A 25,400-nucleotide genomic window follows, 5' to 3' on the forward strand; every position below is an offset into this window, starting at 1 on the left:
TATTCAATTCTTCACCAAAGTTAAGGACTGGGTTCTCTTTGTGTACACTAGCCCCTGCACACCCCCAGTGAAGGAGTAAACTTTTGAATACACATGCCAAAAGGGGATTAGCATACTACCAAAATGATTGGGTAACTCATATGCTGCTGAATGTTGATGAAACAATGTTGTTGTGGTGTAGTATCCTGCCAAGGGAATGGGAAGGTTGTTTCATATTAACAGCTCATTCTGAGAAGATTGTGAATAAGTAACTTTTTGCATCTCAGATGATGAAATTGGTCTATCTATTTTTGAAACATAGATCCAGTCAATCTTTGAAGGTGTGTTATAGAGACTTTTTTTTTCATCTAAAGTTTGGTCTGTGTTGAAGTGGTGGAGGAACAAGGAACAATTGTCATCCACGGTTCTTAGGTTGCTTCTGTTCCTTCACATGTCAGTGTGAATAGAGGTTTCAGATCTGGGCTGGAGGTTTCGTTCTTCTGAGGGACCCGAGGGAAGAAGTGGTGCTTTTGTTTTCAATACCTTCACATAAATCTGGAGAAGCTTTTAGGTCCTCTTTCTATAGTATAACTCAGGGGGCATCCTCATGGGAGGAATATTTTGTTCTTTTTATCACGTCTGCAATTGCCGGTGTTAAAAGACATGTTTTAGCTGGATTTCTTATTTCAGTCCTATATTTTTTTAACTATTTCAAGTCCCTTTCATCTTCAGCACAGGATGACCAGAACAATTTCATAAGAAAGGTTAATAAACAAAATATTGGAGGTTGCAGCCTTATATTTAAAGTACCCGTAGAATATTATTCTAAGCAGATAAATTTTAGCATTGGGTGGTAGTGATGCTTAACACAGGGTTAAATAGAAGCTGCAGACTAAGATAGTGCAGTTGAAAAAAGAGAAGCTCACTTAAGGCATTCCTTGGTTAGCACAATACAGTACAGTAGGCATGTTCCTAAAAAGTGCCGGTATTTTGTCAATTGAAAATGTGTAAAGTGAAATTAATAATCCAAGAAGACATGTAAAAGGTGAGGGTTTGCCTAGTACAGTAGCTACTGTATGTTTGCACAAAGTTTATAAATTAAAAACTATTATTGAAAATACAGTCAAAGCTCAAAAATCCAAATTAAATTCCTTAATACAGAGTACTGTACTGTACTTAAGATTCAGTATGGTTTCAAATCTAAAGTACCTGTACTGTACATAGCAAGACTTGAGCATGATTTTGTGAGTTTGGCCACTCAATGCATTGTTGTTACCTGTATGTGGATGGGTGTGGTGTGGTGTGGTAATGGTTGATTTTTCTTTACTTTATACATACAGTATAGAAATTATTTTTTCTTTCAACAATAAAATTTTGCTTGCATATTTGTGGAGGCTATCTGTTTGTGTGGTTGGTGTCATGGTGAGGAGAGTCGTTGTGATCTTAACAATCTTTTGGCACTGTAGATATTGCTGTCAGCTGCCTCCTGACACTGCTTTTGTAGTTCATTCAGCTCAGTTACTTCTATTTCCTTTGGATTTTGGTCACAGAAGCACTCGCATCACCTAATGCTTACTTTGCACTTATGAGTGTAATGATTGCTACTGGTAACTCATGAAAGAACAGTAAAGTTTAGTGAGTCACTACGTCATGCATGTAAAAGGTCAACACTGGTCGGGGCAGATGATTAGCTTACTGTAGATGTCTGGGGACGTAAAGAGGACACATCTAGAACAGGATCATTTATTGAATGTGTTAAACCGGAATCAGATCGTGTTTTGTGAGGAGTATTCCCTAATACAGTAGTGAATGGTGTGAAAACGAAATTGTGTTGCACAAACATGAGTTAACCAAAGATCACTTGTATTACACTTGCTCATGTCATTTTTAATTCATGTTGAACATTTCAGTAAACAGCCACTATAGAGGCTATGAGCAGGACATTGATCTTGTTAGTGTTGTGAGTAAAGGACATCTATTTATTTTGCTTTTTGTGTGGTCACTGAGCCCCAGATACAGGTATTGCTGACCATTAGCTATAGATAGAACACTGGTTAACCAGCACCAGTAGCAATTCTTTCTACTGCTAAAGGGCTTACAGGAAATCGAGTACGGTATTTCTTTGTTATTATGTTTACTTTGGTTCATAACATATGGCTAACTGCCAACTGTAAACTTCTGTGTTAACTAGGGTAGTTTATTGCCAATTCTTGAAAAAGAAAAAATTTCTCGGTGGTTTAAACAACCTTATTGAGCTACAAATATGCACGTTTTCCCCAATAAAAGATACGCTTGTCCAGATCAGTTACCAGTACAGTACAGGTATATACTGTATACAATATTAAATTACTACATCTCACTAAAAGGCTAATGCTTGTGCAATTGATCTTTATTAATATATAAAAGCAGTTTTTATAATCCATTGTCTTGATACTGTAGTTGCTGGACTTTATAACTATACATACAATAGTTCAGTCAAACTGTTTCATTAGCTGCATTGTTTTATCTCAACTCTGTACAGTATATTGTTTGATCATTATGTTGTTAGTGTAAGACATGAAGAACAACTTCAAACAACTAATTCATCAACTAATTAACCATTAATTTTAAAACTCCATAGTTCTGTCAACCACAAGGGTGGGCGCTGTCGACGGATCGTCAGGAACCTAAGTTTTTCGTCTCAGTGCTGACAGACATAGATGCTAATCGCCACTACTGTGCAGTTCTCTGCTTCAATGAGGCTGTCTCCATCACCCCAAGTAAACCCACTGATGAGGTAAGGATGTGAGGTGGGCTGTTTTGGAGCCTGTGAAGGACTAGGCATTAGTTTGACCATAACAGTACAGCATCATGTTCAATTGAATTGGTGATAATTTCATTCTCATATACTCTGTATCCTGTGTCTTTTTTTACCCTGTCATGGGTATTAAAAATAGACTCTGCAGATATCACAAAGATTCCATGTCATGACGAGTTGGAAATTAATTTTATGGAGTTGTTTTGATAATAAAAAAATGTATAGACTGTAGCTGATGGCAGAATATAGTTTATATTCACCTAATATGCAGAATATGCCAGTTTTTTCTACTAATGAAGGAAGAATTCGTCCCATTAAGGCAGTTGGTTTTATGGTGAAAGTTTTATTGAAGTGTGGAAAGTATTAATGTTCATAATTTATTACTATTTTTACCGCAAAAAATTTAAATTTTATATTACAGTATCTACCATACTATAACTCTACCATACTATGTGCTATTTTGCTTTGCTTGGAGATATTGATCACCATAATAAGTTGTCATTAAAATAAATAATGCTAAGTAAATTACCAGGAAACAGTAATTTTAGCATGGGTCACACTGTTTGAACTACGTATACAATTTAGCTGACTTTAATGTAGACTGATAATTTTTTTTTTTTATCACATTAAGATAATTTTAAAATTATGTATACTTAATTCAGTGATTTTGTTTATTCTATTGAAAGCTAATTATATCCAGTATTCAGTAGACTGTTATTTAAACAGGTAAAAGATACTAATAGCGGTGTACAGTATAATTTAAAAGCAGACCCCTTGCGCGCCCATCTATCATACACTAAATAAACATATCATACCGAACATAACCTAACCTACCCTAACCTAACCTAATTATACCTTTCTTAACCTTACCTAACCCAATGTAACCTAACCACAACTAACATAACATATATACCTAGCTTAACCTAACAATACGTAACATAATATAACCCAACCATAGCTGCCTACAGAACCATAAACTAACTTAACCATACGTAACCATATGTACTGTAACTTAACGTAGCCAAACATATTGTAATAGAATTTAAACCTATCCTGTATTTGTATCATCGAATCACCTGAAGATTTGCCCGTCAATTTACTTCACCTGCATATTAACGGACCCAACGCTACCTCGGTGGGATTAGTTTAAGCTAGATTAGACATAAGTTAGGTTAGATGAGGTTGGGTTGGATTATGTTTGATTAGATAAGGTTAGCTTAGATGTGGTAAGGTTGGGTCAAGTTATGTTAGATTAAGCTAGGCTAGTATTATGGTGATTAATCTTAAGGTGAAATAATCTGGGGGAATGAATCTTCAGGAGATCCATATCATTTTACCCCCATCAGAGAGAATGAAGAAACTTCTCACTGTTAAGCAATAAGTCAACTATTTATGTATGTAGGAAATGGATGATCTGGCTTTCCATCACATAATATTGCAAGACAAAACTTCTCTTCTTGAGGCTGGAACTTCAATTTATATTTTCTGCAGGAGGATGACGCCTTGGAGCTGGGCAGTGGGGGCGTACGGGGGATGGGTCCACCAGTGCCCATCATCACGCATCACTCCATCATGTATGCACCAAAGTGCCTGGTCCTCATTTCCACGCTCGACTACTTTGAAACCTTTAGAGTGAGTCAGTATTTCATTCTTTGTTTTTTAGTGATCAGGAGTTTAGTGAAAGTGCATTCATTGGGGAATTAAGCTGATGAAGAATTGTTTGGTGATTGAAGAAAATCTAGATAATAAAGAGAAGCAAAAAGTTGGACAGAAAGGATTTGTAGACAAAAGATGTACAGTACTGTAATTTGACATGTTGTAAATGAAAAACAGAGAAAGCAGCAGTGAAAGGATGAAAGTGGTAATTAACAGATGAGTACTGTACAGTACAGTCAGCCAAGTGGGAACTGCAACAAAATGTTCTGGTGCATGGAGACATCTGGAATCCCCTTCATGTGTTTACTACAGAGGGACTGCCACATGTCTCCATGCACCAGAACATTTTGTCGCAGTTTCCACTTGGCTGACTGTACACAAAAACAGTTTACCGTATTGTACTCAGTAGCACTTTCTCATATTCTCTGGTTTGAAGTACAAGTACAGTGCAAGACAAATGCTTCATTACTGATATTCAGAGTAAGTAGGTGCACAGAAAACTACTGTACAGTAATATATCCATTAGCCGGAATCCCTCTTAACCGGAATTCTCTGATAGTTGGAATTGAAATTTGCTCAGAATTTTCCGGAAAATTCAGGGTTTTCGGAACAATTTTCTGAGGGGCGCATTTTCTGGAAAACTCCAAGAAAAATTTCCCGGAAAATTACGGGGATGGGGGATATGTTTTCCAGGTTTGAGAGATGAAAATCAGGTGCATTTTCCAGAAATTCTGAGAAAAATTTTCCAGTACCCAGAAAAATTCTGGAGCTGAGTGATTTTTTCTGGGTTTGAGAGAGTCTTCTCATTACCCAGTAATCTCTCTTTCCTGGAAGTGCTCTGCACCAGTTGTTCTAGCTAACGGAGATATCACTTATTCAATTACCCTAGACTGACACACTGCCATAGGATTCTCTTGTGGTTGGCTGTAATTTTCATGTACTTGTACTGTATTGGCAATTCATCTTTTATTTAAAATATTGTACAGTACAGTATACTGTACACGACTGGTGTTTCTAAAAACTCAGGTAAACAGTGGAGGAAGTAAATTCCTTCCTCAAAGAGAGAAGAAATAGGGGGATGTAAGTGTTAATCTTAATGGAAAGTGAATGGAGAGACTAGCAGGCTTCAGATACTGTACTGTATTGTGGAATAGTTGTTTCAACACATGCTTCAATGAGAGATTAATTGAATCTCAGAGTAGTACTGTAGTAGAGGCAAAGACAGTCATGGGGGTGTATGGAGAAATGACCTTCCAGTTTTGGAGGCTAATTCTTGACCAACTCTTGCAAAAAGTATTGCAGAGTACTATATTGTATTGTCCATGCATGTGTTGCAAAGCCTGTCTGTGCAGACAGTAGACTGTGTGTTTAGCAACTATTTTCTTCAACACCATTATTTGAGGTCAGAAGATGGGAACTTTACATACATCCCAGGTACAGACAGTACCTGATTTATGAAAGGGTTCCATTCCTGAGAAAAACATTTTCCAACTGACTCCCACTTTGAAAACAGAGATACATTTCTACAAACGAGTCTTCCCTAAAACATCTTAAAATGATAAAAAACATGTTTTTAATGCAAAAATTTTATGTACATAATTATGTAAGTCATTAATACACACAATAACTGAAATGCATGCAGTATACAGTAATAATTTTAAACTGTACTTATGAGAAATCGTAGTGTGAGACTAGGAGGGCCCAGCCGAGACATATGGTTTTAATTTAGTAGTGACGCACCAACAGTATGTTTATACATTTTGAGAGGGTTTGCTTTCACTGGCTTTGATATTTGATGTTGTCTTATGTGAAGAAATGCTAAACTTACCGTATTTATTTAACATTTTATTCTTTCCATGGACATCAGATCAAACTCTGAGACACTTAACACATCAGCATTCCCACAGTCAAAGTGCCTGAGTCAGTATCTTGCCACTACTTCACCTAGCAATCTTGTGAGCTATGATAATTAAAAATGTAATTATTATTTTTTTTTAGCTTAGTTAACCACTCTCAATACTGTACAGAACAATGCTTTATGTTGTTTTTAGTTTAATTGTCTTTATAAACTGACCTGGTCTGGTATGGGATGCCCTGAGATGCCTGCTGTGTCAACACCTCAACATCTTCCCATGCTGCCAAAAAATTACAAAAAAGCCCTCCCCCCCAAAAAAAAAGAAAATAATGTTTTCATAACTTCAGATTTATTCTTCGTAACTTGAAACCTGGGACAATTTTTTTTCATAACTTCATATTTTTGTATACCAGATCTTCATAAATCGGGGATTTCTTATACTGTACTGTATTTGGAAGCTGTTCATTTTCCCTCCACACCACAGCAAAGTAATGCATGTCCAGGTACTAGATGGGGTTGTACTTGAATGGGGATATTATTGAGAAATGTGTGAAAATAAGAGAACCATATCAAATGAAGCAAAGCTGAGGATACACTGGGAATTGTTCAATTGACATTAATATGTTGGAGTGAAACATGGACTCTGAATGCAAGAGGAAGGTGGAAATTAGAAGCAACAGAAATGACAATCTTTAGAGTACAGCATTGGAAGTGAAAGAAAAACAAAAAGAGATTATTATTTAAAGGTGGATTGTAGAATGGAGAGAAGTCCAAGAAGAAAATACTGTACAGTACTGTACTGTAGGATAAATGATGTATTGAAAGTAAAGGCTCAACATTTAGAAAACAGCATGCATGAAAGACTGAAGAGCATAGTTATATTGGTTTCTGGGAGTTATTATTGTGTTGAAGGATGTTGCTAGTTTGTGGATGGTATGAAGTGATGGGGGGTAAACCAGAAAAGTATTTGGGGCTTTGTTGTAGAAGGGGACACTGTAGCAGAACACATCCGTTACTGTTGTAAGAGGGAATGAATAACATTGAATGAAGAGAGAGTGTTTGCTCTTGTTCCGGGCTACCCTCCTTTGTAACCGAAGAAGGCATAAAGGACTAGGAAAAAAGGTTACGTATTCTGAATGTAAAAAAAAAATATAATTAGGAAGTATATATTTAGTCACCTAAATACCTTCTGTTGTTTAAGAATTGCTTGAAGATGATTTTTAACACATAATATTTCTTGTTTTTTCTACTTGCAGAATTGCATGGGGATTGTGTACACTGTGTATATGGAAGGACTGGGAGTAAGCATGGAGACACTCATTGGCAATATGGTGGGTTATGTCCAAGTGCCACCACCTGGAGGACCGCAGGTTAGTTCTGGAGATGCCCAGGCTTTACATTTCTAACCTGAAGCCTTCTACCAAATGGCACTCATAATATTGGTGACCAAAGTGAGTTGTAGGACAGTCTTCACTCAGCAGCTGGGGACTAATCCATTCTTCACCTATCACAATTTAATAGGGAGACTGGTAGCAAAAATTGCCCTTTTGGGGTACAGTTTAAGATTATTCTATTATTCTATTTTGTTGGTATTGAATGATTTCTGACAAACCAGTGTTTTGATGCAACACGTGATGGGGGATGATGGAAAATTTTGTTGATTGAATGTGTACTGTACTGAGGTTCATATGGGAGCAGTGAAGGATCCTTTTGAATGGGTCTTTGTTACATTATGTGCTAGTAACTGAGACTATGGCAGTACTGTAACTGAGACTATGGCAGTGCTGTAACTGAGACTATGGCAGTTAATTTCCTTAAGGTAACTTAACTCTTGTCATGTTTTCTTAGACTCATTAATTTACATAACTTAAGGATAGGGATTCCCTACCCTGGTAAGGCAGGTTTTTTGTAAATCCATTGTATGATTTGTTGTAGCAGTTGTCTGGGACTCCTTGACCTTTTGGCCTATTATATACATCTTCTTAAAGAGAAAATTATATTGGACTGCACCTCTTAGCCTTACATCAGTTTTAAGGAGATGTCACTGCTTAAAAAGTAAGTGGAACTATTGCCCCGTGAAGATTAAACTGTGGATATTTACATTTCATTGGATGATTATGCCAATGCTCTTTGAATTTATTAGAAAGATAGTCCATATTTTACACTGTACTACATTGGAGGTTGTACTGTGAGTAAGAGAAGAGACTTCAGATATTGAGCTAGTGACATACAGGAAGTCTTATGTTCACCATAGTGGGTAACAAAGTCAAAGGTTCCTGAATCCGAATTCAAACCTAGCTCTCAGAAGGTAGGAATTCAAAACTGATGTAGTGCAGAATGAGTTGTCTTAACTTGACAATAAGAGACTTGTCTAATTAGGCCTACCATTTGTTTTTTAACTTCATTATTTACAAAATCTTTTGGGTAATAAACATTAGAACTGTTGCCCAACCAGTAGTGTACAAACTTTCTGGCTGTGATACAGGGTGACATTGTTATGTATGAAGCACACCAATATTGATAGAATTGCTGATGGCAGAAGCAAGCCACAGGGCTTGTTTAATCCCCACAATGTGACTGATAAGTTTGTCCTTCATGGGTCCAGTGCTAGTGTACAGGAGGAACTGGATAATTCTTACAGTATATCTAACCCAGGATTGAAGCTGGAACATAGTAGTGAGAGGCAAGCATATTACTGCTGTACCACCAGTGTTTTGGGTGTATGGTACTGCTAAGTGATGTGATATCTGTTAGTACATCAAGTTCGTCCTTTATTAAATTGCATTAAATGTTGATCTTTCTACAGGTTCGGTTCAGCATTGGTGCCGGTGACAGACAAGCTCTACAGCCCCCAGCCTCGCCGACCCTCCCAGTCACCATCACCACCGTCCTTAGTCTCTTCAATCAGTTAGGTAAGTCATTTGTTAAGAAAGTCTTTTGTTTGATAAGTGTGTCACTTTTTAGTTAAGCCACTTGTTTAACATTTATTGTGCAGGAGGAATTTTCACGGAATAAACAGGTCTTAACAGTTTTGAGTAAAAGTTCTTAACCATTATGGTTTGTTCACAATAACCACTGCTAAGTATAACAAGTTAATGGAGATGCTTATTCAGTGTTATGGTGATAGTTTGGAGAGTGTTATGTTGTATGGGTGACCTGCAAGATCCAGACTAGTAAGATGCCCCCTGGCAGGTTTGTATTAGTCTTGACCTATTTATGTGGATGAAGTTTAATTTCATGTAAGATTTATAGAATAGGAGTGAAAGCAATAGTAATGAGAGCATAATTGATATAGGTACAGTACATTTATACTGAATCTGTACATGAAAGTTTGACTTGTATTGATAATGAAGAATTCTTTGAGAAATGGTAGGAAAGAATTTAGTTTTTCTCAACTAAAATTTAAACTAAATAGGCAAATCTTATGTCTAGATTGTATGAAGATGGAAGGTAGACTAAAAGCTTTAAAGGTACTGTATGTGGTTTATCAAAAAGAGGTAACATGCATCAGAAACAAAGGCAAGTATATGAAAGTGAGAGTTGTGCTATAATTTGCTTATGTGGAAAAGATTATTTGTTAACCATCTGGGTGTCATAGAAGCCTAGCAGGTTTGTATATATTTTCTAGTGATTCCCAAGCTTTTTATATAAGTGGGCCACATTGAATGGTCAGATATATGATGGGGGTAGCACTTCAAAATAGGAAAGAGAATAAATTAGTGACTAACTTAATCACCAGTTTAAAAAATAAAAAGTTTGCACCCGTTAATGTAGAAAAATATATGAGTGTGCTAATCTAAACTTAACTCAAATGATAGACACGTGAAATTTAGTGTAACTAGCCTATTACTGAAAGATTTGAGGACTACAAAAACTGCTCAGCAGCCACGTGTGGCCCTCAAATCATAGGTTGGGGTCCACTGTTTAGAGGGATAGGGAAGATGTATATCATATCACTCTGTTTGTGATATAAATACCAGGTCTTTGTGATAGATGCCATGGGTTGATTTAGGTAGGTTTACTATAAGGGCCTACAGTGTGGCCGTACAGTGTGTCTTCTTCTTCAGTCCAGGATGAAACAATCATACAATATACTCACTGAACTAATGCTGTTTTTATTCAGGTATCAAGAATGTTTTGGTGCTTTTCTGCGCGGCCCTAACTGAGCACAAGATTCTTTTTCACAGTCAGTCTTACTGCAGACTCACAGAATCATGTCATGCTCTCAAGGCCCTTCTTTACCCTTTCAAGTGAGTGCACTACCCCATTCTTGATCGAATTGCATTAGCTTCCACTTAAAGCTAGGAAAGAGTTCAGACTCTCCCTAGTGACTTTTAAGGCACTTACGATTTTTGAGCCTAAGTATTCGGCCAACCTATTTTTAGGTCTTTGACTTTGTAGTGTTTTGAGCGCTAGTGAATTCTTTGGAAGAACTGGTACTTGTGAGAAACAAAAGACCAGTTAATATTATAATTATAATTATTATTATTATTATTATTATTATTATTATTATTATTATTATTATTATTATTATTATTATTATTATTATTATTATTACGTATTATTAATTTACTTCTCTTAAAAAGGTACGAATTTGCTGAAGTAAATAAATCCTCTTAACAGGTACTCCCACGTCTACATTCCAATTCTTCCTGCCTCACTAGTTGAAGTTCTCTCAACTCCAACACCCTTCATAATGGGTGTCCATTCTGCTCTCCAACATGACATTGCTGAACTGGTGAGTAATTTTGTTGTTTTTTGTTAGTGCCTTGTGGTTCCTATTAGATATATTGGACAATATTACTGTACCTAAGCTATGTTTTATTCTTTGCATGTTCAGTTCAACTTAAATGGTAGAAACTGTATACATTACACATAACTAGAATGTGTCCTTCCCCTATGTGGGTCAGTGACCTGTGGCTGGGTAGGCTAATGCCCGTTATGCTATTTTTGGATCTTGACTGCTTGTAGACATAAATAATATAAACATGGGTATCCACAGGATATTTTCAGACGGGGCAAAGATTTCTGTTAACAGATAGATATAAAGATCTATGTATGCCTTATTTTTTCTTTTATCATGATATGAATTTTAAGATATTTTTCCTCCCAGACAATTTGGGGGAAGGTGAACTGCATCTCATTGTTTCCCACTTGTGAATAACCTTACAGTATTTGTAGGCCCAAGAAGACCTCATTTTATTGTACTTCAATACAGTATAATCATTCAAGTAGTATTATGAAATGTAGTGGGATATGTCAAAGGATTGCATATGAGCATTCACTGACTTTGTGTAATTTTTTAAGGGAGCAAATTAATGATAATGCCACAGTTGTATTATTTATTTAGTGTTTGGTGGATGGGGTAACCCAGTATGTGCTCAATGTTAAGAACCAAGGATCAACACCTGTTCAGCCACCTGCATCATAGCAGAAAAAGGCTCGCATGCTTAAGAAAAGAAAAGAAAAAAGTAAGATGAGCTTTACTCACTTTCCTTTCTTCTCACAGATGGATGTCATTGTAGCAGACCTGGATGGAGGGTCAATCCGTGTGCCGGAAAGCTTGGCCGTCTCTCTTCTCCCAGAGCCTTTCTGGTCCCAAACTCATACTGCTCTCTCAAGGGTGAGTTGTTGTTGGCACACAGTAAGCACTTGTATTATAGGAACACTGGCAGATTTAGGAATGTTTTCTGGAAATTAATAGTGAAACTGGATACAGTATTACTCTTCTATATAATAGAGTGGTCTATGATGCCATCTTTGAAAGAAAAAATTGGAATCTTGGATCTGCCAGTTGAGATGGTGGTCAGAGAAAGGAAACTATTCTTTTTATCCATTTGTGCATTGCATTACATAGAATATTATCTTGTATAGATTGTCATTCATCACCACAGTCTCATCCTCTCATCTTCAGGTTACTTGTAGACTTGTATTTTTTTTTTTTACACTCAAATCTTTACAATACTTTTTTCAAATTTATGTAATTATCCACCATGATAATGCAATAAATGTGTTCATTATCAACAGGTACTGCACCCAGATCTCAACTCTGCAGACAACGCCTTCCCATCCAGTAGTGGCATCAGAGCTTCCCCGCACGTTATGATCGACAAGGAAATTAGAGCGGTGTTTATGCGGATGTTTGCCGAGTTGCTGCAAGGCTACCGGTCATGTCTCACCCTCATCAGGATACACTCTAAACCTGTTATAACGTTCCATAAGGTGCCCATTGTTTTCTTTTTAATTAGCTTTATCAATAACTAGATCAAATACTGTACAATATATATAGAAAACCTTTCTCTGGTAATTTTTATTTTGTTATTGGATAAAATATTGTGAACTTTAAATGCTTTATTAGAGCTGAAGATGATGTACTGTAAAATAAATTGAAATCAGGTAAAATTAAATTTTCTGTAAGTTTGTTTTTGAAGAAAGCGTGTTGAGAAAAAGTATATTAGCAAGGAAATTCAAAATTTCATATGAATAAAAACATGGTAGCAGGTAATCTACCCAGGGCATTATACACAACCATGTTGATCTTTGAATGTACATGGATATGGATGTAATGATTAATGAGGAAATAGTGATTGAAACTATGACGAGTGAAAGGAATGTGGATGACCTTGTTTTGTGAGACAAAGCTGAAGGGTAAGGAGAGGTATGCAGTTGTGGTGTGTGAGTATAAGAAAATATGACTGAAAACAAGAATAATGAACAGGGTGGAATGAGAGGTTAGCATTGTTCATGATGGAGCAGAAAAGGCATATAAGTGCTAAGTGTAGGAGAGGTGTGACAAAAGAAGGGAGCAGTACAAGGAGATGAGAAAAAGGACACAGAATGGTGAAAGAATGCACAAAAATAAGTACCGGTATTGAAAATTGGGGGAAATGCTGTCAAAATGCTTTTAAAGAGAACAAGCTGTTCAGGGAGGAATTGAAGAGATATTTTTAGATGATCAGAATTTAAAGATTGGTAACACAATAATGGTGTTTAATTCAGAAGTGGAAGTTAGAAGGGAGAGGGGAAGGCTGATAAGGTGACTGGTTTCCAGGGAGCTGCAGTGTGCATGAATGAGTGGAGAGCATGACACTGAGTGATCTTTTAGGAAGGACTTAATATGGATGGGTGATGTTGTCTTGTGTGAAGCAATTGATAAACCTGATTTAGTTCCTTATTGTGGAAAGGAAAATATGTGTGTGTGTGTGTGTGTATTTGCTCTTGTTTCTACCCAACATGCATTTAGTTGGAAAAAAGGCCTGAAAGATTAAAGACAAAATGAATGTGAATTAAAGGCATTGTAAAATACTGTACTTTACTGTTTATTAGTACCGGGTATATCGTCCCGATTGCATGATTACAGTATAGTGCTTCATACAGTGACTAGTTTGTAGTGCTTCCACAACTACACAAGGAGTTTCTCTCACTCCCACCACAACTCCATTTAACTTGAACTTATTTCAATTCATTGATTTCACTGTTGAAAATGTTTAACTTAATCATTTAGCTGTTTTGTTGTCATGTTAATGAAATGGGTCATAAGAAAATAATGAATACTGTTTTGTAGAGTAAAATCAGTTTCTATGCATAGTTTTTCCCCAAATGGTCCTTAAAATGGCATTTTACTGTACACATTTGGAATAAAAATAATGATATAAGGTAATTTGGTAACACATATGATTAGGCAGGATTGTTAAGAATTTCATAACTTGTGTACTATATAACATGAACCTTACATATTGTTTCAGGCATCCTTTCTTGGAAACAGAGGGATGGTGGACAATGAATTTGTGGGGAAAGTGTTGGACTGCATGTTCTTCACCACTTTTGTAACGGAGAGAGGACCTCCATGGCGTGTTTGTGATCTATGGGATGATCTCTATTCGGGTATTGGGGACCAATTACGCCTGGAGCAACATGATAGTCGAATGCTTCTAGTCCATATTCAGGTACAAAAAAGAGACATTTGTCTGTTTATCTTCTTATCTTTGATGCCACACTCCTTTGGTGGGTGACCATGACAGAAGAGCCTCCAGGCTGCCCAATCACCATATACTTTCATTGAACTTTCTATTCTGAGGCGATATCATAATTATTAGCAACTACAACTCTTCCATTGTACCCAGGGGTGAAAATAGTTTTATTTGTTGACTGCCTTAATCTGTGCACAGATTTAAGTATTTAGCACAGATACAGTATTTACCATGTGACAACATTGTCATAAACCTGGTACTTTAATTTAGATGTATTAAGTAAAAGTTTAGGTGTAATGCACAAATTCAATAATTACCAAGTGGTGAATGACTTGAAGATGACGCCTTAACCTGTTCTTATCCTTTTGCAGGAACTTGCTCAGCAACTGTATAGCAATGAGAACCCTAACCCACAGCCTTTTGTTGCAAAGATTCCAAAACCCACTGAGGGCTCATTTACTCGTATCCATCAACCTGTCTTCCCACACATAGATGCCCAGAAGGTTCAGAGCATCATTGATGAAGGCACAGCTAAGAAAGTGAAGTGAGTATTTGTTAGTTATTAGATACTAAGATGATGCAATTCGGAAACTCAGAAATTTCTACTTTTTTATTTATTTATTTTTTTACATTGTAGATTTAACTTAAGTACTGCAGAACACGAGCAAATACTGGAGATGTAAAAGTCATAAATACACAGGGAACAGAAATAGTGTGCACTGATTATTATGATAATTCTCTTGATTTTGAAAACAAAAATAAAAAATTATACCTGAAAGTACTGTAGGCATAAAAGGGTAGATGTAGCATTAGTGGAATTCCTGAAGTGGTGAAGTAAGCATTTGGAATAAGCTCTCTATAAGTTGCAATGTTTTATATGGTTCCTAGGGGAGTAAATGCTCCTATTCACTCTCCCATTTTTAATATTTGATACACAACTATTAGTTTTTCGTCATTCCATCTATGTGCTGCTCAGCGACAACTTCAATTTGCAGTGAATTGGGTGTCCCTTATAGGCAGAGTGTGGCTTAAGGTTCTCAACTTCAAAGACCATAGCCATACATTTCTGCCTGCTCCAGGGTCTGCACCCTGACTTAACATTATATATGGTGCCCACATTCCTGTGGTTGAAGAGACTTAATTCTTGGACCTGGTGTTAGATATATGAATGACCTGGATTCCCAACCTTAGGTCACTTAAAATGTTATACTTACAATTCCTCAGCCTTCTGAGGGTCTTATCCCACACGTTCTGGGTTGCCAATTGTAAGACTCTCTTAAGACTTTACTATGGTATCATGGGGTCAAAACTGGCATATGGATGTGAGCTGTACTCTTGAGCCACACCAGCCAGGCTAAATATCATACCACCACTGGATATGCATTGGCCGTCCCAAATGGCTCGCTGCTGGTACCAAGTACAGTGTCTATCTAAATCTCCAACATGGGAGGCCATAATTATCTGATAGGTCCATGGACCATAGATTTACCCTTCACCCACACATTCCCTGATCCTTTGGCTTTTGTGTTCAGGAGCTGGTTGACAGATTAATACTTCCTCAACTTCTGGTCACCCCAGTGAAGGTGCCTACTGAAGGTACACTTTTGTCGTTACATGCCCGGGAGCAAGGCTGATGTTAATGAAGTGATGGCCAGGATGTATTTCCAGGAACATGCAACTTGGCATGATGGCTCAGTGCTTGTTTATACAGATGGCTCAAAATCCAATGCTGTTGTTGGGTTTGGAGCTATCTTCCCTGATTTTAGCCGCAGTGGGAGACTTCCCACCTTTGTATATATTTCTGCTACAGAGTTCTCTCCTATATGCCTAGCCCTTAAAAGAAATCAGTACCTATAAGGCTGGGAGTTTTACTAATTTTAATGATTCTGCAACAGCACTGTCTTCTCTAGAATCTTTCAATTCCATCTACCTTCTAGTTTTAGATATTTTTAACTGGCTAGTGATCCTCTGTCGGCAGGGCCATAATGTGGATTTCTGTCTGTCTGTGCAAGGTATTAAGAGGGCTGACGAGGTGGCCAAGTCCGCTGCCTGTCGCCATGCTCCTTTATGCTCCCTCCCTCACAGAGAGTTTTTTCCCCTGCAGTAGGTCAGCCATCCAAGCCGCTTGGCAGCTACAATTGGACAATTGATTCGTTTTTAAAGTTGCGAGAGATTACCCAAAAAATTTGTCCTTGGGAAGATCCTTAGATGCCCCACTGCTATGAGACTGCCTTTACCCAACTACGTGTAGGACACACTGACCTCACCCACAGTTTCCTTAAGGCCAGAGGACCACAGCCCTATTGTGATGACTGCCTGGTGCCACTGTCTGTGATATTTGATGGTAGAGTGTCCTAGTCATGGGGACTCGAGTCGTTTTTCTGGCCGAGTGCCAGCAAAAGGATGGCCCCTTCTCCATCTCAAAGGTGCTCAGCAAGAGATGTTTAGTACGTGATGGTGGATTTTTTAAATTCTGAATTGCAGTAGAGATACAGTATTTAGTGGTGTTTTGAAAAAAAAATTCTTATTTTATTTCCAGGATCCCACAGAAAGCTGGTCAGCCCAGAATTGTGCCCATGGGCCCCCACATCTCTAGTCTCCAGTCTGGTAGAGGCCTGGTATCTAGTTCAGCAAGAAGATTAGAAGTGAGTTTTATAAATTAAAGATGTATGCAGTGCTCCTTAGTTTCAGTATTTTCATGGAAGATCACTTGCAAAAAAATTAATTCTTAAAAGGGATGTTTTGCTCATTAACTACTGCTCTGGACTCTCTTCTCCAGAGGCACGGGTTCCGCCCTTTGGCCGGGGGGGGGGGATCATCATCATACAAATGTTGGGAACAATATACAGGATGTTTGTCAGATAATTCTCATATTTTTTTCTCCAGTTCTTTTATTACTCTTCATAAGTTTTGTATTTATTTGTAGAAGTTGTAATATTCATGATATTGGTAAAGTGAGAAATCTGTGCCTAAAGACACTTTTGGATATCTGTTTTCAATAAAGGAACTTTTAAGTTATATTGGTTTCCAGAAACTCATTGGATTATATGATTTACAGGTAATGAGAAATTGTGTAAACTGCATATTTGAAAACAAAATCAGTGATGCAAGAAAAACTTTCCCTGCTGTCTTACGGGCTCTAAAGAGTAAAGCTGCACGTCTAGCCCTGTGCACTGAGCTGAGTCACCATGTACTGGGCAACAAGGCTGTGCTCGAACACCAGCAGTTTGACCTGGTTGTTCGTCTCATGAATTGTGCGCTGCAGGTGAGTGATGAAGAGAATGTTGTCTTTGGTGTAAAATGGAAATTGGGGTAAAGAAGCACATGGAAGATTTTGATATTTGGTATAACTAGAAGAGACAAATAAGATACAATAAATATTAAATTGATTATAAAGCTGTTTCTGAAGGAACCCGATTCTTTTTTCACACAGAATTAAGTCACTTTTGATATAGTTTAGTTAATAGGTTGGCTTGGGGTTATATAACAGGGTCAGGACTCAAAGAATCCTCATGTTTTTTGTCTTTATGGGTGACATCCTTAAAAGTGTTTGAAGTTACTTTCCCTTGTGAGCACTCCCACTTGGGAAAGTGCAAATATATTTGTGCTAAACAAAATGTGAAAGAAACTCATGAAAGTTATTTCTATTATCATTTTCTATCTGCAGGGCAATTCCTTTTATCCGAATTCCAACTATCCACATCTTCCAGGTATCCGAACTTTGTCCACTTTGGTCCCTTTCGGTAAAAATTCTAATTTAGTACAACAATCCGAATGCAACCGAGGTCATTCTTTCCCACAATACAGGCACAGGTATAAACAGAGCCTCCTCAGTATACAGTGTAATGCTTCAGGAGATGTTTGTGTATTGTTGTTGGGTTTATTCATACTTGTGGGGAAAATGGTCAGCATCCAATATTTTTTAGCTGCAATAATTACTTATTTGAATCCTAGTCCTGATCGATAGAACTTTTTGACCAGCCTGTACTAAATTTTCTTGTTACTGATTCTTGGTCAATTTTTTCTTGAGACTTAGATACTGCCCTTCAATCAAATTTATAAATATATATTCAGATTTAAGTATAAACTATAGGTACAGTAATCCCAATATGGCAACATTGCCATTAAGTCCTTGTGTATTCCTTCCCTTCTGAGTTGAATAAAATCGTTTGGTGTTAGCCAAATCAAATATTAAAAGTGGCATTCCCATAGTGAAGGGGTTAAGATGATTCATTACCTGAATTGGAATAGAAATGTATTGAATTTTTTTAGGCCAGTGTGCACCTCTTGCTATAAGTGCACTGAGAGATGTGTGTAATATACTAGTAGATTACTGTGGCCTTCAGGATGATTCCCCAGTCGATGAACATGGCGTAGCTGCGGCTCTTCTTCCTCTCTCCACTGCCTTTTGCCGCAAGTTATGCACGGGAGTGATCCAGTTTGCATACACTTGCATACAGGTTAGTGCAACTTTATTGTATTATTACCTTATTATTGTTGTACATTTCTTCAAAGATAATGTTTTACTTAAAATTCAGACTGACATTGGTTATGAAAGCAGATGTTCTGGTTGTTTCTCTTGTCAAGCACCTTAGCTTTAACAAAAATATTTTCATGTTTTATTGCATTTATGATTCATGGAAAGTTTCTTGTTTTATTGTTTTCTAAATACAACCTTAGGTGTTCTTGTATCTTCCAGGTCCAAAATATATGAGGGTTGTAGTCATGGCTGTAGTTATTGCTCTTTATCTTGGTCAGGGGATTAGCCATATCATTGAGGGCTCTTATTCATACTGGAAATTGGGTAGTAAAGTCTCCTTATATTCTTGTTGCCTCAATAAGATATTTGCTAGTGTGTGTGCACCATGTAAATGCTGTGTGTAATGATGTTTAATATTACCCCTATCATAGGATCACAGTGTCTGGGGTAACCAGCAGTTTTGGGAAGCATCATTTTACCAGGATGTCCAGAAAGAAATCAAGTCTCTCTATCAAGATCGGTCACAGCAACCTAGCAGGACCTCCATCTCCTCTGACTCATCCTGTATAAAGGAGTCATCACTTAGTCCTGTCAACCCAAGAGATGTAAGATAGGAAAAAATTAATTATCTTCTTATCTTCATTATTTTGAATGGAATATATAATGATTTTCAATAATTAGGTCATCCAATCTTAGTATTGCATTTGTTGTGGAATATTAAGTTTTAAGTAAAAGTTTATGTAAATATTTGAATAGATCAGAACAGTAAAAAATATTAACTTAATGTATTATAGAAATGAAAGAGAATTGATTTGGTAAGGGTTTGAAGATGTGAGAAATAAATATAGGGAGAAGATCCTTAGAAATGTGTGGGGAAAATATATCAAAATACAAGGTGGCCATAAGTCATCTGACCTATTTTAAAAATTAATAGGCTAACAAATAACTGAACAACTGACAGTGTGCATGTGGACAAAGGGAAGAAACTTCTGAGTTGTTGATCAAGTAGAGTATAATACAACTTGCATGTTCTAACTATGATGTTTTGAAGTTATTATCTTTTAAAAAGGGTTGAATAATTTGTGAACATTCTATAATATGAATGAGTAGAGTATTTGATATTCAGTAGAACCCTTTTAGAGCTTTTAAAGAATTGTATGTGTTTGAAGTTGACATGTACTGTAGTGATACCTGCATAGTGGAAGGGAGATCAGAGGTGGAGGGGTAGACATCATAAGAGGTGATGGTGTGAGCCAGACAAAGTTTTTTCAAGTCTTATAATGGAATAGTGTGACGAGAGATGATGCTTAGTGGAGAAGTATATACCTGAAAATAAAAGTAGATATAAATAAATTTAGATCTCGGGCATTTTTATTCCTGTGGTTGAATACCTTTCCTGTTAAAGTCTACACTTGTACTACTCTCTCCCTTTCTTGATGGTTTCTCTTCACTTTAGTTACCTCATAAAAAAAGTGGGAGTAAAAATGATAGATAAGATATAGGTAGATAGATAGAGGTGGAAGTGTGAGTTTTGTTGATGTATCTGATGAGTCAATTTAGTGGGTCATGTGAGAAAGATTGAGGCACTGCAGAAGTCCTGGGTCACTGTGCATAACCCGTGATTAGATGATGAAGGATATAAGACTTATTTTAAGCAACAAGAGGAGAGCTGATGTCTTAAGTTGCCTTGCATGTTGCTACATTGTATAAAACTACCAAAAGATCACTTTATTGGAAACTAGTGTAATATGTTGCTTGACCGTTTACCAGAAAGTCACCATGTCCAGAACAACTTGACAGTCGGCTTCTTTACCAGGTTGTTTTACTGGAATATCAACATGTTTCCTGCTTGTTTTACTTGAAAATTGCCCTTATTTAATTTTCATTTTGATTTATCCGAGATGATGGCACTTATTCCTGTGTTTACCAGCCCTCAGATACAGGTTCTTGGAAAGAAGGAAGACTATCGTACCTGAGACCTCATGAACCGTCAGCACTGGAGATCGCAGCAGAACAGATGAGGCTTTGGATTAATATAGAACTAAGTGAGTCATTATCATGTAAATTTCCCTTGCACATTTATTGAATACTTACTGTATATACACAGAAATTGCTTTCATATTTCTTTGCTTAATTGGCAAACACTCTGTTTTCAGAAAGACAACGAGAATTAGTTGAACAAGAGGAATCTACGTTATACTCACAAGCTATCCACTATGCAAATAGAATGGTGTTCCTTCGAATACCTCTGGATGTAAATGCAGCTGTCCATAGAAGAACCTACAATGATCGAGACAATGCCAGTAACAGCATAACAAACAGGTAAGCTGCGTTTTATCAATGGATTACGTTTTCTTGTCCGTTTATGCATTTTAATTGTTGATGAGATATTAAGTATTTCTCTCCTGCAACATTTTCTTGTATTTGGAAATATAAAGTATTATTATTTACAGCTTGTGCTTATTAACATTTATTGGTGCTGTTTCTATTTTCTATTTAATTTTAAGAGTCTCTTGGCATTTTATCAGATCATTGCAGATGGCAACAAGACAATTTATGGGCTTATGACCATATATTTGAGTGGTACTGTAATTAGAAAACTATACCAATAGATATATTTAGCTAATCACTTCAAATCTCTAAAACCTTTGAAGTATACAGTCCCTCAATTTGACTGAGCTTTCAACTGTTCTCCCGAGTGAAAATATCCAGTGTACATGTCATATTGATGTTAAATATCTTTCCTCTTTACAGTATGGCAGAAAGTGATAGTCTAGATGCTGAGTCAGGATTTGAGGACCAAGAGCAGAGTGACAGGGAAGCAAGTGTTGTGCGTTTTGTTTCCAGATTTGTTGACAAAGTATGTACGGAAGGAAGTGTTACAGGTGAGGAATGTTTTGGCATCTCTTTTATATGTTGAGTGTCTGTTTGAAGAAGTTCAGGCAGGTATAGTAGTAATGTTGTCCATCCATTTATCCAGTAACCTGCAGATGTTGGTTTCCTCAAGAAAGTAAAGTTCTACCAAGCGCATTACAACAAATTTATTTTAAAAGTTTTTGCATTCAAATTAAATGAACCCTACTAAATTTGGTCTTTATGGGGTTTACAAGATGCTAATTTGAGGTCGCTGTAATACAAATATTATCTTTTTTTTTTTCTTTAATGGACAATATTCTCTGTAAGTGTATATAAAGTTAATTTTATGTCTAACAGCACTCAGATATAGGAAAATAGTAACTGATTGTGCCCTGTGAAATTTATGTTGCCTATTTCTTAATTTAGCAGCATCTCTAAATTGTGATTCTGTCCTTTACTTACTGAATCAAGCAACTGAAAGGAGAAAGTTAAACCCTTATACTGGGTAGGATGTTTTTCTCATTATGAACTTAACTGTACTTTTGTTAATTAATGATCATATTGGTGCATTGACAGAGGAACACATAAAGTCGCTGCATCAGATGATCCCAGGGGTGGTCGCTATGCATGTGGAGATGTTGGATGCGGTGTACAAAGAGTCAAAGCGCTTGCCACCAATACAGAAGGTTGGTGAAATATTGATGTGCTTGATATTCTTGAGTGAGTTTATTGGGAAAGGAAAGAACTACAGTATAGGGAGTTGATTGTAACATTTAATGGTTTTTATATATAACTTCTGCCTAAAACCTCAACTAAGATTGAGTCTAGTATATTTTGGACTTCATTAATATGGTAACTTAAATAAACTTTTGATAATTTTCGTTTTTGTATTTACTACAAATTTTATGATAAATTTTATAAAGTACTGTAGATATTGTTTTGTTACTTCTTTATGTAACAGTAATGTAGCATTATACTTAGTGAAGAATGCATGTTAACACAATGCCTTTGATCTTCATTCCTTAGTCGATTATATACATCAGACGTGATGCATATAGACAGAGTGTAGATGGTACTTACAAACCTGACCCAAGGTACACAGAAATAGTTTATGGTCAGGTGAGTTGTAAGAGTGACTATTATCTCCTTCAGGGCTACATCCAAGGGTGTGACGTCAAAAGTTGTCTGGATATTCATGTTATTGTCCAGAGTCTTTTAATTCTTTTCAAGCCTTTGTAATACTCTACAGCACAGTATTGTGATTATGGTTCAGGATTCATGAGATGTTGTACCTTGTTGGGAATTTTTCCAAACTAACTTTCCTTTTTCCTGTTTTCGAGTATTTTGTGGATAAGATTTTGATTGTGGATATTGCTTTTGGATATTGCATTGTGGGAGAAATCTTGTGAGGGTGAACATTTTCTGCACTCAGTAGATATTGTGTGTATTACTGTAGTGTGAATACTTCCTTTAAAAATAATCAGATATTCATTTTGATCATGTCTGTAGTTATTTTTACAGACAAAAGAATTTTAGGAAAATATCCTTCTCTTTCCGAATATTCAAATAGTATTATCACATGGTGGATATATCTTATAACTGTTCATGTTTCTATAGTGATGGTGAGTTTTTTGTTTGTCAGAAGTGAGAAGATTGGTATGGGGTGTCTGTGGTTTATGTGTAATGCTTTTTTTCTATTGTGAAATGTTTTTGAGTCGAGTTTTTATACCTTTGTCGTGGATCTTGATACAAAAACTTACTTTTTTTTTAAATTGTGACATTATCATGCATTTTGTTTAACCTTCTTCATATACACTTAGAGGTTTCAAATCGGTGGTTTGTCATGACAGGAACCAAATATCATGATATTGAGCATTTTTTGTTTGTTTTTATATATACAGGATAAACCTTATTTATTTAATTTTCATCATTAGCTGCCTGTTTGGCCACATGTTTGTGAGTATTAACCTGTTTTTGTACTTTCAGCCTAAGATCTTGTTGCCATCACTTATACCTGGAGAAGAAGTAATGTATGAGGGCCTGCGGGTTTACTTGTTGCCGGATGGCCGAGAGGAATCTACCGGGGGTCATGTTGGTGGTCCTATGTTGCTACCTGCTGAAGGAGCGCTGTTCCTCACCAATTACAGACTCATTTTCAAGGGTCTCCCCACTGATCCTTACGGTGAGTTGTCTGAACTGAATTATGTAATTTCTATATAATAATTTTGTGTAATAAAATAATTATATGGGGTATATGGTTTAAGACAGTGATTTCTTATAGTCTGCAACTATTAAGTGGAGCAGCATAAAGAGTTCTTTAATCAGAGTACTGCTAGTTAAGAGAACAAATGGACTAACCTGTTTTGAGGTCGGGGGTAATAACATTGACAAATAAAGTTCAGAAATTCATATTTTTTTTGTATATACCAGATTTGTAGAACTTTTCTAATGCCCTTCATATTGCTAGTTATCCACTATATATAATTGTTTTCCCTTCACATAGCGTGTGAACAAGTAGTTGTGCGCTCTATGCCTGTGTCATCCATTACAAGAGAAAAGCGAGTGCCAGCTAATCAACATCCCGGCCCCATGGATCAATGGCTTAATGAAGGCCTCCAGATACGATCCAACACCTTCCAGGTATGTAACTTTTTCACCTTACAGTTTAATCTTCATTATGAGAGAAAGTAAAAAAGTAGTACACCGAAGAAATTTTATGGTGTCTTGAAGATTGTGGCATAAAAATTAAATTTCAAGCCACTGGTTTGTACAGTTAATCACTTAAATGTTCAAAGGGTATACTAATAACCTATTACACTTTTCATAGTAAGAAACTTCAATAGGACATAGATAAGTAAATAAGAAAATAGATCTTGGCAGTGGAAATGGCAAGACTATTGAAGTGTATCTTCATAGTGCAACATAGTAACTGGACCCATGCCTCCCCAAGTTAAATCTGCAAAGAATCTCAGAGCAGGTTAGAGCCCTTGAGGTGCAGTATGTATTACCTAATGGTGTGAATATACCTTGTCACTCACCAATTCAACCTGCACAGGTTCAGCAGGAAAATGATTCCAAGAAGGTGGAATAACCCATCAGCTGCTGAATGCTAAGAAACGGGGGATGAACATCAAGGCATGAAAGGCTTCATATGTGTAAAAAATTGCTGAATCTGCTTGTACTTTGGGCATGGAAGTTTTGATTATTTTAGAGAATAATTACAGCTTCAGGATTTTATGATCATTATTACGTAAGAGACAGATAGATATTCATCTCTCAAGATTTGTCCCTTTTTTTGGTCTTCTGAATTAAGGAAGGTGTAAGTCTTTTATTATTACAGATAAGAAATTGAGGATTTTATATAAGAAAAGAGGACTGTTGTGTTCAGAATGGCGATCTTCCCATAGAGAATATTTTTGTCAGTTAAAGAAGTGCTATCCTGTCTGAAAATGGCAAATCACAAATATAATTCACTTCTTTCTTTCCAGCTCATTAAAGTGGCATTTGACGAGGAAGTTCCACAAGAGAGTATTGAAACAATGCGGAAATTAATCAGTCGTTTACGGCACCCACCAACCATCAACCACCTGTTTGCTTTTGTGGGCCAGAGTCATATACCTCAGACACCCAGTAGACAACAGAAAGACAAGACTGGTTATGGTACACTTAGGTAGGTATTACTTCTTGATATATTGTACCCCTGTAAGTTCCCCTCTGAGGGATGTGGCTACTACAGAAGAGCCTCTAGGATGTCCTATAACTACAGACATTTTATTTTCTTAGTTGTTTTTAATTCCACATTTCTCC

At 36.7% G+C, this 25,400-nt stretch overlaps 1 protein-coding gene across 5 annotated transcripts in view; it reads left to right on the plus strand.

Annotated features, from left to right (window-relative positions):
* LOC121854765 (myotubularin-related protein 13-like) overlaps positions 1-25,400 on the plus strand; it is an 81,235-nt gene that overhangs the window by 11,271 nt on the left and 44,564 nt on the right. For all 5 annotated transcript variants that reach the window (XM_042349527.1, XM_042349526.1, XM_042349530.1 and 2 more), the window contains exons 3-23: positions 2,600-2,755; positions 4,268-4,408; positions 7,544-7,657; positions 9,094-9,199; positions 10,411-10,537; positions 10,911-11,025; positions 11,797-11,910; positions 12,315-12,509; positions 14,033-14,233; positions 14,629-14,801; positions 16,797-16,902; positions 17,316-17,522; positions 18,604-18,717; positions 19,169-19,342; positions 20,668-20,782; positions 20,894-21,059; positions 21,492-21,622; positions 22,170-22,279; positions 23,580-23,775; positions 24,097-24,233; positions 25,082-25,263. In XM_042349527.1, the coding sequence (XP_042205461.1) occupies positions 2,600-2,755; positions 4,268-4,408; positions 7,544-7,657; positions 9,094-9,199; positions 10,411-10,537; positions 10,911-11,025; positions 11,797-11,910; positions 12,315-12,509; positions 14,033-14,233; positions 14,629-14,801; positions 16,797-16,902; positions 17,316-17,522; positions 18,604-18,717; positions 19,169-19,342; positions 20,668-20,782; positions 20,894-21,059; positions 21,492-21,622; positions 22,170-22,279; positions 23,580-23,775; positions 24,097-24,233; positions 25,082-25,263 (3,080 nt within the window). The remainder of the gene's footprint in view (positions 1-2,599; positions 2,756-4,267; positions 4,409-7,543; positions 7,658-9,093; positions 9,200-10,410; positions 10,538-10,910; positions 11,026-11,796; positions 11,911-12,314; positions 12,510-14,032; positions 14,234-14,628; positions 14,802-16,796; positions 16,903-17,315; positions 17,523-18,603; positions 18,718-19,168; positions 19,343-20,667; positions 20,783-20,893; positions 21,060-21,491; positions 21,623-22,169; positions 22,280-23,579; positions 23,776-24,096; positions 24,234-25,081; positions 25,264-25,400) is intronic.

This window comes from Homarus americanus, unplaced genomic scaffold, assembly GCF_018991925.1.
Source record: "Homarus americanus isolate GMGI-L3 unplaced genomic scaffold, GMGI_Hamer_2.0 scaffold53233, whole genome shotgun sequence".
Classification (NCBI taxonomy): Eukaryota; Metazoa; Arthropoda; class Malacostraca; order Decapoda; family Nephropidae; genus Homarus; species Homarus americanus.